General features: G+C 41.7%; 1 protein-coding gene across 8 annotated transcripts in view; it reads left to right on the top strand.

Moving 5' to 3' along the window:
- Nucleotides 1–1,984: 1,984 nt before the first annotated feature.
- The window catches only part of dip2a (disco-interacting protein 2 homolog A), a 110,040-nt gene continuing 96,999 nt past the window's right edge, over nucleotides 1,985–15,025 (top strand). For all 8 annotated transcript variants that reach the window (XM_049593739.1, XM_049593738.1, XM_049593737.1 and 5 more), the window contains exon 1: nucleotides 1,985–2,504. In XM_049593739.1, coding sequence (XP_049449696.1) covers nucleotides 2,381–2,504 — 124 coding nt within the window. In that variant the 5' untranslated portion in view covers nucleotides 1,985–2,380. The remainder of the gene's footprint in view (nucleotides 2,505–15,025) is intronic.

Genomic DNA, 15,025 nt, shown 5'->3' with positions numbered 1-15,025 from the left:
TACAAATTTTAAGAAGCGTTCATGATTTTTGTAAATTTAATATAATCTGTTGTTCAAATAAAAGTAAGACACAACATGCTCACTCACGATTAAACCTTTAAGACAAGGTGCTGGATCCTCAGTGTAAGTTTTAATAATGTATAGATCAGGACAACACTGCAATTTGCAATTTTAATATTGCTACACCCATGTCTTGATCTTTATATAATCTGTTGTCAAAGCGGCATTACTTCTGGTGAAGAATGCATTATGACTCTTTTAGGGCTTAAATTTAAAAATGTAGGACTTGGGATTTGTCAGTGTTGACTTGGTAGCCGACTTGATTTAGGACTTTACTGTCTTGACTTAGGACTTAACTTGGAACTTTTCTTGGGACGTGTCATTGTTGAATTGGGACTTGACTTGAGACTTGTCATCGTTGACTTGTTAGTCTACTTGACTTGGGACTTAACTGTCTTGACTTAGGACTTTACTTTGACTTTTCTTGGGACCTGTCATTGTTGACTTAGTAGCTTACTTGACCATCTTTACTTGGGACTTCACTGCAAAGACTTGAGACTTACTTGTGACTTGCAATACATTGTTGACTTAGGATTTGACTTGGGACTTGTCATTGTTGACTCAGGACTTGACTTGGGACTTGTCAATGTTGACTCAGGACTTGACTTGGGACTTGTCATTGTTGACTCAGGACTTGACTTGGGACTTGTCAATGTCGACTTGGGACTTGACTTGGGACTTATTGTTGACTTGGCAGTCTACTTGACTTGGGACTTAACTGTCTTGACTTAGGACTTAACTTGGGACTTATAAGTTTTTACTTGGGACTTGACTTGGGGCTTGTCATTGTTGACTTGGCAGTCTACTTGACTTGGGACTTAACTGTCTTGACTTAGGACTTAACTTGGGACTTATAAGTTTTTACTTGGGACTTGACTTGGGGCTTGTCATTGTTGACTTGGCAGTCTACTTGACTTGGGACTTAACTGTCTTGACTTATGACTTAACTTGGGACTTATAAGTTTTTACTTGGGACTTGACTTGGGGCTTGTCATTGTTGACTTGGCAGTCTACTTGACTTGGGACTTAACTGTCTTGACTTAGGACTTAACTTGGGACTTTACTTGGAAATTGTTATCGCTGACTTGGGACTTGTCATTGTGGATTTGGGACTTGACTTGGGGCTTGTCATTGTTGACTTGGCAGTCTACTTGACTTGGGACTTAACTGTCTTGACTTATGACTTAACTTGGGACTTATAAGTTTTTTCTTGGGACTTGACTTGGGGCTTGTCACTGTTGACTTGGTAGTCTACTTGACTTGGGACCTAACTGTCTTGACATAGGACTTAACTTGGGACTTTACTTTGGACTTGTCATTGTTGACTTAGGACTTGTCATTGTTGATTTGGACATGACATTGTTAAGTTGGAAGTCTACTTGAATTGGGACTTAACTGTCTTATCTTAGGACTTGGGATTTAACTTGGGACTGCCATTGTTGACTTGGTAGCCAAGTTGACTTAACTGTCTTCACCTGGAACTTCAGTGAAAGACTTGAGACTTACTTGTGACTTGCAAAACAATGACTTGGTCTCACCTCTGATAGAACTATAATAGAATTATAATACTGTATATGTTGTTATAAAACACTCTATCATAGGCTATTAGCACATAATACAGTGCAGTATTACACTGCACTGGATTATGTGCTGCGCTATTGGAAATTTTAGGTGCTTTTTGCATTTTGTAATTCAAGAAAAATGTAATTAAAACTGAATTTCATATCATAAGCTATTTCTTCTTTGTGCGTCAAAATACCAAATGTAAAAAGCACCTATAATGTTCAGCAGGACAGTCTTCAGCACCGCGCAGCGCTGTGATGGTGACAGTAGGAGGCAGGCAAGGTATATGAGAAACATCAGGAGACACGCGCACAGACACGAGAGTCCAGGGCTCGTGAGCGCGCACGGTCGGGCTGCTGTTGCTATGATGCAATGGCGACTGCGCCGTGGGAAGCGAGCGAGGAGTTGAATGAGTTCCCTCCACAGTTGAAGTGAAGCAGCCGCCGACAGTCAGGACAACGTCAGTGCCGAGGGACAGACAGCGGGCAGGGAGACACTGGCAGGGCCCCGTCCTACCACACTACATGGACACACACAGCCAGGTGTGTCTGCTAGCCTCGCAGCTAGCCGTGTCATGACGTTTGGAGACATTTCTCACACATCTGTACGACGTTGCAGCGAGACGAGCACCAACACCCTCTTTGCCCTCCGTAGCCGAAAACAAGTGAGGAGGCGTTGTTGTTTTTAATTCTTTATAACATTTCTGGTCGCAGTCCTCCTCTCCGGCGACTCAGTGGACCTATTTGTGCTTCTTACCATGGCTGAAAGAACCTCCACCGGGTTGCTAACGATGATGTTGGAGCCCACGCCGGCTGTCGCTATGACCCTGCCAGCGGAGGTCCGGGAGAAGCTGGCGGAGCTGGAGCTGGAGCTCTCTGAGGGTAAGTTGACAACAGCATGTACACAAACTACCGCACCGTGTGCCCAAAAGCATGCCTTTTATTTCCCTTGAGTGGGGCTTTAAACATTGTTCACGCCAGCTATCAGAACCACCGCCCTTTATCTTGGCTTTGTGGCTCATGTTTGAAAACATGCCAGCATCACTGAAGCCCCCTCTGCAACTATCAGACATCCCTAAAACTCAACTTCTGCTGTAGTTTTCTCCCCATGGCTGTTAACCACTGCAGCACAGGGAGCTGTTAAAGTATACCACACGGGTTAATAAGCTGCAATGTCTAGTTTCACCTGTAATAAATACCAGCTGTTCCCATTGTCCTGAAATTTAAGCTATGAGACTCCAAATACCATATTTGATCAGATGGCTATCTGCTACAACAGCTGAGCTGACACACCCATGTTGCTGTTATGGGGCTCTGTTCATCACACAAGCACGATCAAGGGTCTCTCCTTTTCAAAGTTTATTAAAAAGGAAAGTTAAGAAGTAATGCTAACCCACATATTCACACAAACTACCATTTTGTCTCTATAAAGGTTTCTGTTTCTGAATCATGACAGTAGAAGGTCATAAGAAAAGTTGAGACAAGCATGTCCTGACATTGTGTGAGAAGTAGGCTTCAGGGTTTTAATGTGAACAAATATCAAGATACTTATAGAGTTTCCAATAATTTAGCTGATGTTGCTTTTGTGTACAGGTGCACGTGCCCATTTATTCCTTGTACTTCTTTACCTTTCACTCTGTTTTTGTAAAACTAAGTACAAAAAGAGCAAAGAGAGGCTTTTGAACATGAAGCTCTTGCATCTGCCAGTCTATAAAAGATATTACATTTTATTTTAGCAGACATCAGGCCTTAAGTTTAGTCACTAAACTGTCTTAAATTTGAATTATTTGGGGTTTAATTCTAATATTAAACATGTTTTGGTAGCCTTTAAACCCAAAGCTAACCTCTGTGCTGAACAAAACATTCAGTACTCATGGTTATACTTGCCAAACTTCTTTATAAAAGAAGAGATCCACTCTATAATATATCTATAATATATTAACTATCATACTTACCTGCTGACACAAAGACATCATAGCATGCGCCTGTGCAAAGTCCTGAAAGCATTGTTTACTGATATGATTTATGACGCTACTTAAGCACTTTCTTTGATACTCGTCCGTCACTATAAAAATCACGTCCACCTTCTTGGCAGAGTTTAGCCTCTCTGGAGCTCCATGTAAAAATAAAACAGGAAATTACCCATATTTGTACCACCTGTCACGTTAAACCTACTCGATTTGTCAAAAAAAATGTATTTTCTGTCACATTTGGTGCTGGGAAGACTTTATGTGTAGTCAGTCAGTGCTTTACAGAGTAAATACAGCTGGGCTCATCCTCCCGCTGACTTGAAATCCTTATATGCAGACTTGTGGTGCACTATAATGACAAGGGTGCTTGTTTCTAACAAAGCATTTCTTTTGTGTTTTTGTTAGTTAAGTGAGACTCATTGTTTAACTACTCCTTTGTTTGAGGAGGTCTCACATGGTAAAATAAGCAGAGCTGTGGTAAAGTCATACTAATTAATGACCTACATTAAGTCTGATTAGATTTGGGATTTGACCCCAGGGTGTGACCCTATTTCGTGCCAACTCCTGGAGAAAATGTTCACTCTGCAATCCGATAAGTGTAGTCCCAGAAGTTGGAACAATAGAAAACCCACTGGTCCGTAGTTACATTCTGCATTGAGCTTTCCTTTTGCCGTGTGTAGTAGCACCATGCCAGGGTTAGGAATAGACCAAAGGTGCACGCTTTGATAAGCACATTAACTGCCACTGAGGCCCCTAATGGGATAGACATGTTTTCAGGAGCGGCTACTAAATTAATCTATATCTGTCCAGTTTCCTCTTCCTGCTCTCCACATGTCACATCCTGCCATGTTGGAGCTGTGATAGCAGTATCTCCATGACTCTGTCGCCTTGCTTCTTTTTCAGGCTTTTCTTCCTCTGTTGTCTCTCTCTTTCACCGCCTCTCTCCATGACTCCCCACCTCCATATTTCCCCTATTTTCTCCTTGATCAAAGAAGAAAATGTCATTCTCTTTTGGGTAAAGAGAAATCAACCTTTTTTTAAAACTCTCAAATCCTATTGCTGCACGCTGCTGTGAACTCTTCACCTCGTGATGATGCCCTTCGGTTGCCTCCCCGTTGCATCCTGTCTCAGGAAAGAATAGACGACTCGTTTTATTGGAAGGAGATGAGAGCCTGAGAATCCTGTAGGTTTTCTATCCTTCTCAATAAGCGTGTCTCGTAGGGATTTAAAGTCAGGCATGTGTGTATCACACCGAGAGACACATTTTGGCTTGAGTGTGCCAGTAGGTGTGTGAGTGTGCAGGAACACTGTATTATTCATGAAGCTGAATAGATGTATCATGTATGTTTTCTTAAGCAGTTTAGCAGCAGCAGCAATTGGAATAACACGAGGTTGAGACAATCCAGTGGCTCAGCTAGATAATATTCCAGCATCAGCAGCTCAGGCCTGCTGATGTGTGAAATAAACGATCCGTACACTCTTATTGTTGTTATAATGAGTGGCATTTCCTCAAGAGATGCATTTATTTTCAATTTATATGCTCTGTTTTTATTTCTTACTGAACATGTGTCCTAAAATGTTTTGATTACTTCGCTCTACTATCCTCAGATAAGTTTTGCAGTTAATGAGAGCTTGTAACCCTGTGTCAGTTCTTCTTGCTGTGCCATTGTTTTTTTTGTTTACAACTTGTCTCCAGTTAAATAATTTGAAAACACATTACTGTGTAGACCTGAGGCCTGCCTCGTGAAGCAGGATTACTAAATAATCTGGATACCTTCACTGAGTTAAACCTGGAATCGCTTTAAATGTGGAAAATGGACTTAAAGTAAGTAAAAGAGCTTTTCAAGGTTTAAAGCTCCTGACAATTTGGCTTTTAATCTTTAGCATTCCTCCATTATAATAAATATTCACAATAAATAAGCAACAATCAAAGTTAAAGAAAAAAACAACAAAATCTAAGATATTAATTAGTGAGCTTCCGAGGTAGTAGTTTAAATTTGACGCCTTTGTACAGAGCCAGTCTGTAGCCCTTTTTAAACAGGAATTGTACAAATTTGCAGGAAAGCCCAATCAGTCTTCTTTCAGCATTGGCAGTACAAAAGCAAAATCGGGGAGTGCAGCAAAATGCTGCCTACCTACTTTTGTTCATACAGAATGCGCCTTTTTTGGGGCAATGGGGGGCGTGAGCGAGTAACAAAACATGTAGCTCAGTGTGTGACGTAAACAGTGACTTGGGGGGGGAAGCCACGGCTGGTCAGTCCTTCGGCGATTCTCTCATAAGTTGGCCCGTTCTTCACCATTCCCCTCATCTGATGGTTAATGGCTTCTTCATTTGTGAGGACAAGGAGGGCGTGCAATTCCTTGTCTCCTCAGTTGCTCATCTTTACAGTGTCTGTCAGGTTTGCATTTCCCTGTTGCTACTAGCTGCTCACGAATTCCTGCTATCAGCTTTTTCCTGTTTATCCACCGCCAGTGGGTCACACATGTGGCGTCATCAACAGCTCCTCCCACAAGTCTTCAACAGCCCCTCCCGTTGCAGAAGGCTGCCTCGGTCTTTTTAAACCAAAAGGGTTCTGCCAATGTGTGTCTAAAGTGTCTAAACACTCGCAGCTTGCCGGCAAAACGGCCCAACATTCGTGGAAAATCTGGCAGTGTAAAAGGGGCTTATAAACGCTTCCCCTCGTTTCCAGTCTTTGCGCTAAGTCTTTGCGCCAAGCTACAGGCTGCTCACTGCAGCAATGTTTTTACTTTCCTGGGCACAGTGAGTATGAGTGGTATCAGTTTTCTTATCAAAGAGGATGATTGTATTTCCCAAAATGCTGAACTACTCCTTTAAGTGTTTAACAGTCAAAAACTCAGCCAATCTGCTTCATCAGGAACCTGTGGGTGTGGTTTGATCAGATTTGATTGACAGTTGGCAAACAACCCAACAGCTGTCATCTGATTCTGAATCGGGTTTTGCCAAATCCTGATTGGTGCGAGAAAGTGTGTATGATCTCCTCTTTCTAACTCAGTCCCACCCCCTTAAAACCGGCAAAAGACCACAATACAAACACACAGAAGTTTCATTCATTCATTCATTTTTCCATAACTGCTTATCCTGTTGGGGGTCATGGGGGGGCTGGAGCCTATCCAAGCTGGCATTGGATGAGAGTCGGGGTACACCCTGGACAGGTCACCAGACTATTGCAACCATTCATGCTCACATTCACACCTACGGGCAATTTAGAGTCACCAATTAACCTGCATGTCTTTGGATTTTGGGAGGAAGCTGGAGTACCCTGGGTTTGAACCAGGAAACCTCTTGCTGTGAGGCCACAATGCTAACCACCTTTAATCAGTGCCGTTATCCAGCTTGGATTCTGCTTTGTAAGACAGGTTGCCATGGCTTTTCCAAAAATTTGAAATTCCATCCAACCAAATCCTACAAACTATAGCTATAGGAGAAGACTCGTGGTATTTCTCAGCTGACCTGGATGCAGATGAGTGGTCAAAAGATGGGGCGTAAAGGAGGGCAAGAAGACGGATGATCCCCATTATCTCCTGCAGGGAGTAAAGAGGCAGAGACGTGTCTGCTGAGTAATTCATAGACTCACTCTATCATTCCCTGGGTTTCTTCGCTCCTCCTTTGTTTGCTCTCTAAACCCTCTGATTACAAAGTCATTTTTAGTCCAGTGCTGGTGTTTGCTGGGAAACTGCCAAACCCCTGGTTGGTCGAATTTGCGCTCGTTTTGCCTGCTCCCATTTAGCAAACATTTACAGAGAAGCAGTGCAGGTTTCTGGTATGCTGAAGTGGTGCCTGGCTTGTTTATGGTTGTTTGTATTCATAGAGAAAATGGTTTCTTGCGGGTTTAAGGTGTTTGTTGTTTTGCAAATTCTTTGCAAATGCATGATGAAAATGTTCTTTACTGTAGAGATGATAGTGATAGACACTTCATTTGTTTTGTACTGTAGTATCTGCTCTGTCAATAACCCAATTTCCCCGTGGAGATCACTAAAGTTCCACCTTATCTAATCACTTAGATAAGGTGACATTTTACTCACTGTAGACCTGAAGGTAAAAAGGCAACTAGGCACAGTGCTGTCAAGGTATAACTGTAGTAATGAGGTGGTGATGATTAAACCTACACATGCTTGTCAACCTCTGGCACTGATGGAGGCTTGGTGGTGTATGATCAGTGGTATGTATCTAATTGCTGTTAATGGATCGCAGTAGCTCCATTTCTTTTTTCTTTTGGATGTTCAAATGGGCCTTAAAGTGAGCTGGGCAGTTAATCGTTATCAATCTCATTCTTACCTGATGATTCTGCAGCATTGGCATTAGCAGGGAGAGCTGTTTCATCAAAACAAGCACTCTTACTGACGGTAATTTCTCCCTAAACTGTAATGGCGAGAGTCTAGTGCTCCAAAGTGTGCACAGACAGAGGATAGAAACAAAAACAAAGTTAATGTGTGTATGAGAGGAAAAACAAGATGGAAATGAGACAGAAAAAACAGCGAGTTGATTTTGTATGAAACGTTTTCAATTTCACACATGATGGTTTTTCATATAAGCTAGTATGAGTTTCTCATCGGTTTACAATAGATGGACAGTTATGACCTGGGGCTGCAAGCTTCACCCAGTTTGCTGCTGATCAGCTGATATCCATGCACCGCTCTAACAACTTTTTTGTAACTCATATAGTGTTGCAACGATTATTTGATTAGTTGTCAATTGTTATGAGAGTCGATTAATCAGTTTGAGTAATTATAAAAGGAAAAAGTCAAAATTCTTTGATTCCAGCTTCAAAAATGTGAATATGTTCTAGTTTCTTTACTCCTCTATGACAGGTAACTGAATGTCTTTGAGTTGGGGATGAAACAAGACATTTTAGGAGGTCATCTTGGGCTTCGAGAAACACTGATCGATATTTTTCAACCATTTTCTGACATTTTATAGACCAAACAAGTAATGAACAAATCAAATGTTTTGGCCTAAAATAATTATGGTTCTTCCTAACGCAAGTCACATCACGTGACATAAGTTACTAGTATAGCATGCTACACATACAAGCACACTAACTCCATTCATTTTGTTTCACATGGGAAACGAACATTGAGCTCTGTACTTTCTTCCTCAGTATACTACAGTAGTTGCTGGTGGTGTCAGAAATAGCTGGTCACTGCCTGATGCATATGATACGACTGTGAAGAGTGTCTCGATGTGTCTGTTAGTGTTGTGTCGTTCCATACGAATCGTTCAAAAGAACTAATCTGTTGAGTGAACGTACTGAACTGAATCACTTCCTGATTTGTTCATTTCTTAGTTTAGTTGAGCTCAGCAGCGATCGTGCAGGCTGGGAGTGGAACTGCCGATTCGGTTCATGGGAATGATGTTTCACTCGCAAGTTGCGAGACAGCCAGGGTGTAGGGAGGGACTGCCTACTGCGTGACGAATCACTCAGTGAACGAATCACTCGTTGAACCCTGATCCCTGAGTGATTCAAATAATTTCTTCTCAGCGATACACTTTCATAGGGACTGTATTCTCCAAGCTAACGGCTAATGTAGCCAGGAGTCAAGCCACATAAACACAATCACACACCTCCCCACTGTTTTAACAGACTTAGTTTCCAGATCAACAGTCAGGGCTCATCCCGCCAAGCACTGAACGATTCGGTGAACAAATCTTTTTAATGAACTGATTCTAGTGATTCGGTAACATCTACAGAACTGCTTTGCTCATCACTAGTGTCGGTGTCCATGGTTTTGTGTCTACTGAAAAAGCGGCAGTATTTGACAAGGCATCTGAATTAGCCGCTGTCCGGTGTGGATCATACGCTGTGAAAGGTCCCTCTGTGCGTCAGTATCTGATGCCTAGATCACTGACAAATTAGCGGTATTTGACAAGTTCAGAGTGAGAACCAGCTGAAATACACTGCCACATCCTTCTTGTGGGTCATAAGTGATGATTGAGAGGGATTATTGTATAAATCTATGCTTAAATTCTTAGATAAAATCCTGCATAGTGTATCTTTAAGTAAGTATGGGCCTGTTCTACAGTCAAACCTGAATCCAAGTTAAAGGCCTGTGTACAAGGTGGGGTTAGTGGATAGCTTTGGTGGCCAGTAGTTTCACGAAACCCCTCTTTGGAAAGTATGAGTGTACAGGAAACCCCAGTGAGTCGGCCTACAAAGTTTGTGGAGGAAAGACCACTCAGTGCAGAGAATGACCGCTAACTGGTCCTGACTCATTTGTCTCCATGGTCACTTACTCCCACCACCAACTCATGAAGAAAGAACTTCCACTGGGCTCACCCAGTGAGTTCAGCCTATTGTTATGCAAAACCCAAACATTTGATGAATGTGGAATCACATTCTGCATTAAGAGCTTTGAGAACATGTAGGATTTAGGGCGATTACTGAAGGGACTCTGTACATGGCTGCTGGTTAGCACTGTAATAGGATCCAAAAGAGAAGAATGTTGAGCCTTGTAGCGAGCTGGCTGCTGTAGCTGCTGTAAAGTCCAGTTCGGAGATAAAGAGGCAGCTATGCCGTGCCCCTGCCACAGTGGAGGATAGAACGTGGAGGGTCATAAATATTTCAAGGGTGTGCCTCAGAGCAGAATAGAGCTTCAGATTCTTGTGCTGCTCTCATATGCTTCTGCCTGTACATCCGAGTCTGGGCACATGGAAGTGTGTGCACGTTTGGTCCATTTACCTTTTTGTTTGTGTCTCTGGGTGGATTGTTAAGGTGCTCCTTACAAACCACAGAGCTGTTTCATTTTAGCCCAACAATGATCCACAGCACCAGTTATTGTCCTGGTGGTTCCACTACATTTTGTGGCTGTCTACTGTACTGTAGGTCCTGCCTGTTTATTTTCTTTACAGTGCTTTTCAACATCCTGTCTCTGTCGTTACTGGAGCCATGAATATTTAATGGAATGGGATTGTAATGTTTAGAAATATGTCTTTTCTGTCTTTGTTTATTCAAGCGTGGACGAGTCTACAGAGTAAGATTTCTGCCAGCATAGTTATTTTGGTGCCCCTGTGGCTTTTAGTATTGGGATTTGCTCATTTAGGTTTTCAGCATTGACTGTCATTATCAACTGATCTATTGTTTTAACTCATTAACTGACTAATAATCTTTAAAATGGGAACAATAATGGCACAATCTTGTTAACGAACCCACTGGTATTCATGCAATGGTTGCATGAATGGAGAAAAGAATGCATCTCATTTTAGAAGTGTGAAATATTTGCCATTATATTTTTATTCGAGAGCTGAATTTAAGTTTGCTTACTCATTTTTGCTCTAGTTACATTTTTGCATGATGAGCATGAGCACTAATTGTTCCAGTAATGATTGATTTAAATACCCACCTACTTTGTTCATCCCTGTGGAAGTACTGTAAAAGCTTTCGGCTCAGAGGGATTTTAAAGTTTGTTCAGAAACTTGAAATGCAAAAAAAAAAAAAAAGTTTTGCTCTGTCTGCATGCCTGCCAAAAATATGACATTTCATTCGCTCTCAACTGATTCAACCATGAAGTGACTCACTGGTGCTATTTCAGCAGTGTTTTATCGCATATAACGCTTTATTGCTGTGGTTACAATTGATGGCACAAATCACTGCACAGTTTGATTACACTGCCACTCTCCTACAGTCACCAGCTTGTGACAGACCGCAGCATTTTCCAAAATACTGTGGAAGGCAGAACAAAAGCTAAACGTGCCACTGAATGAATATCTTTAACTTAGTATCAGTGTAACTTGTTTGACATGTTTTACAATTCATTACTCTGGCCAGAAATGGACCTGTGCTAACTGTGCAAGACAGCTAGCTGTGTGGGTAGCTAACAGTCATTCAACTGGGTCATGACTGTAGTAGAAAAACAAATGAACAGAAAGAATTACCATCCCTATTTATTTTGAGCAGTATTGTGAATTAAATATAACTGATGGCAACACTATCTCAAAGCTTCTGTCAGTTTGTTATGAGGCAATAAACACATCAAAGCCCCAGATCACAGACTCTGCCTTTGCAGTGGCCAACCCCCAATACTCTGCTCCTACTGAAGGTTGTAAGAAAAGCTCAATACACACGAGAATCATGATATTATTATTAGGGTTGTCCCAATTCGATCTCAAACATCGGTATAAGACATTTTTTAACTGATTGGGATCAGCTTTCCTGAGCTATATTGAGCCAGATCCAATTTGTTGTTTTACGTCAGCTGTCACACAGGTGTTTGTAGTGGCGAAGGTTTCGTACACTTGTACTCTCTTACTCTCTGTCTCTCCTCCACTCTGCACCCCGCCTGCTGCGGAACACCACATGCCATAAATGACAGCAAAATGCTGGATGAGACTGTTTATTTATGTTATTTACTGAAGTAATGAGCACATATTTCAGCTTAGTGTGAGAGTCTCTGGCACATGGTGTTTCCCCGCAGGCAGGGGAGAGACAGACAGCGATGCAAAGCCAGGGACCATCACATTTAACCCGCCACGACAAATGCAGCAAAAACTCAGTGTTCAGACAACAAAAATAAACACTCAGCGTAATACAGATTATTTAAGAGGGCTAACACTGGAGAATACTCTCTTAAAGATACAGAGAAATCCCCTCAACACAGTGACAAGCCCAAAAACATTAAAGAGGGGGTTTGTGACTTCATACCTTAATTTGTGAAAAAACAAACTAACAAAAAAAACAGCTTGGATGCAGGGAACTTTCTTCTTGATGCCATGCAGAGCTATTCAATTTTCATGCATATACACTGGATTAATTTTAATAACTTATAAGTGCAGAAGTAGTAGAAGTATGTACTGTGCAACTGCCAAGAAAATAGTATTAGTATTGGATCGGGACTCGGGACACAATATTTATTTTGTGATACTGTATTGGTTCTCAGAAATAGCTTATCAATATTTGAGTAATAGTTTACATGCAAAGATTCATAGCAGTGGTTCATTTTCTGTTGTATTTGTTTATTTCTTGTCAATACACAGCCCTACAACTGTATATGCTGTGCGGCTCCTGAGTTCCTTTAACTTTTTAAATCAGATGGCTGTGTAGAACCAGGAAGTTTGTCTTTTTCAAACCAACCTGAAACACTGCCATTTACTAAGACAACAGTACAAAGACGGTGTCAGCCAGCCTCCTGCCAGGCCACCATACTGTTCATTCTGCTACAGAGACCTCTGAGCTCTGTGGCGGCCAGAAGGTGCATTTCGTAGCACTCCACCAGGAATTGTTTTAAATAATTAAAGTTGTAAGCACCATTTTATTCAACTTAACTAATATGTCCTCAGTTTCAGAATATTTTCTTCTTCATAACAGGTGCCAGGTACTGCACTCTGGGTGCTAGTGGTAACACTGCATGTGTCCTTGTTGCAAGAGAGATGGCACGTGTAGTGAAGAGCAGGGCAGTGCAGTGCAGCGGGCACCGGCGCCAGGGAGATCTGCTGACCAAACAAGCTGCATGCCCCACTTCAAGGACACATTGCAAATTTCACTCTGCTCTGTGCGCTGCATTCTTCTGCCCGGCAAGGCTTTTGTTCTGCCTCCATCAGCTTTCTGGTGTAAATTCTTTGCTGTCCATTCGCCTACCTGTGTGTGGCTTTGATCCCTCACCCTCTCTGTGCCCATCTGGTAGAGACAGAGGCTTAGTATGAGAGTTGGATGACAGCTAAGGAGCCCCCCTTGAGCTATTACCACAGCTCAATCTGGCCTCTCTCTGGTCCAATCACAGTCACAGTAAAAATCACCTAGAAAGTCTTCCTCAGATGGCTGAATTATCCCTAAATGCTGCGCATTACCTCCAAAAGATAAAGAACTGGCTCTATGAGCATATTTTCTATTATTCCTGCATAAGTACATTATGTTCACAGCATTTGTACTGCAGTGTTTTCAAGGTTCTGAGTGAATAGCTTGTAAAGGCTGCAGGGCTGAGGTCACTGAGCTATGCAGGGAGCCTTTATACGCCAGAAAGTTTTTCAAAACCCAAGGTAAAAAGTCATTAATAGTCCTCCATTAAATCTCTCTTTGCTGTCCTGATTATTCAATCTACACTGCTCTCATTCAGTACTTGATTTCTGCGTTAACAGCTCAAACATAATGCACATTTCCAAACAGCTACGCCAAAGTGACAACATACCCACGTGGCCTTTCACATTGCTTCGACTGTACTACCTCTCAGTTACTCTCAAACACTCATCAGCTCCTGAGTATTTTGTGATTGCTCTGCACATGTAAAGGTTGTCACATGAAGGATCTGATGTTATGCATCCTTGTAGTGTTCACCTCATAATGAAGAGCGAAACTTAAGTGATAATATTACAGCCTCTTGAATAGGGTTGCAGCAGTATACCATGACATTAATATTGACAGTTATCGTACCGTGTATGTTTGCTTATCTACGATACTGAAAAAAATGCAGCTGGATTCAGAATCTCAACTTTATTTGAGTTATTTTCAAAAGGGAGACTTTTTACAAAAACTTCTATTAAAAATGGTTTCAATTTTCATTTCATTTAGTATTGTATTAAAACATTTGTTCATCCCAAAACAATCCCTCTTTTTTCATTCCTTTAAGGGTCATTTTGACCTTTAGTAAACTGCAATATTTTCTGAGAAGATGAAAATCTCAAGCTGCTCTGACTGGTTTCACTTCCTTTGCTGTAACTTCCTGTTCACATAATACATGTAAGGTTTATAATAGAGTCTGCAAATGTTACATCAGCACCTCAAGAGGCATCACAGAAGCCTCTGATTATCTATCAAATCATCTCCTCTGTCTTGTCTGTGTTGATTATACTGCTGTTTGCAGTCCTACTTGAATAAGATGCCAATGGCAGGAGTTGTCAGTATTTAATTAAAATCAGTGATGATAATTCATTCCAGAGAGGTGGTGTAATGATGCAGCGGTCAGTGCCATCAGCACCTATTAGCTTCTCTTGACCTTCTCTGGCTGGGAGCTAGCAGAGTTCAGCCTGCGCAGTATGACAGGACCGTGTGGAGCCTGTGAACTTAGCACTATCAACAGCTGGCCAACAAGCAGCCCTCAGTGAAAGGGTAGAGGAAGCACTACAAAGGGGAACGTTTTCAGAAAATGGATGGTTAACTGTTGATGCTTTACCCATGGTAGATAGGTGCGTCTTTTTGGAAGGAAATGTAGATGTCTGATGATGATGATGTAGTGATGCCCAAACTGCTCCAACTATAGTGTAACATCACTTTTTGATTTCTAAAAAACAGCAATGAGACTGAAGGGATGTCTTATCAGAGCATAAACAAGTTGAGATTTTTTTTGTGGGTTCAATCAATGTCTCGGCCTACTCAGGTGTGATGTGCACATCAAAGACAAACACAGCCCTTTGTAGTGGCAGCAGGCTGCATTGTGAGCCTTCCTGGTGAAAAACAAACAGACAGAAAATGTCTGGAATGTGCCGTG

Source organism: Epinephelus fuscoguttatus, linkage group LG13 (genome assembly GCF_011397635.1).
Source record: "Epinephelus fuscoguttatus linkage group LG13, E.fuscoguttatus.final_Chr_v1".
NCBI lineage: Eukaryota > Metazoa > Chordata > Actinopteri > Perciformes > Serranidae > Epinephelus > Epinephelus fuscoguttatus.
This window is presented reverse-complemented; position numbering and strand designations above follow the sequence as displayed.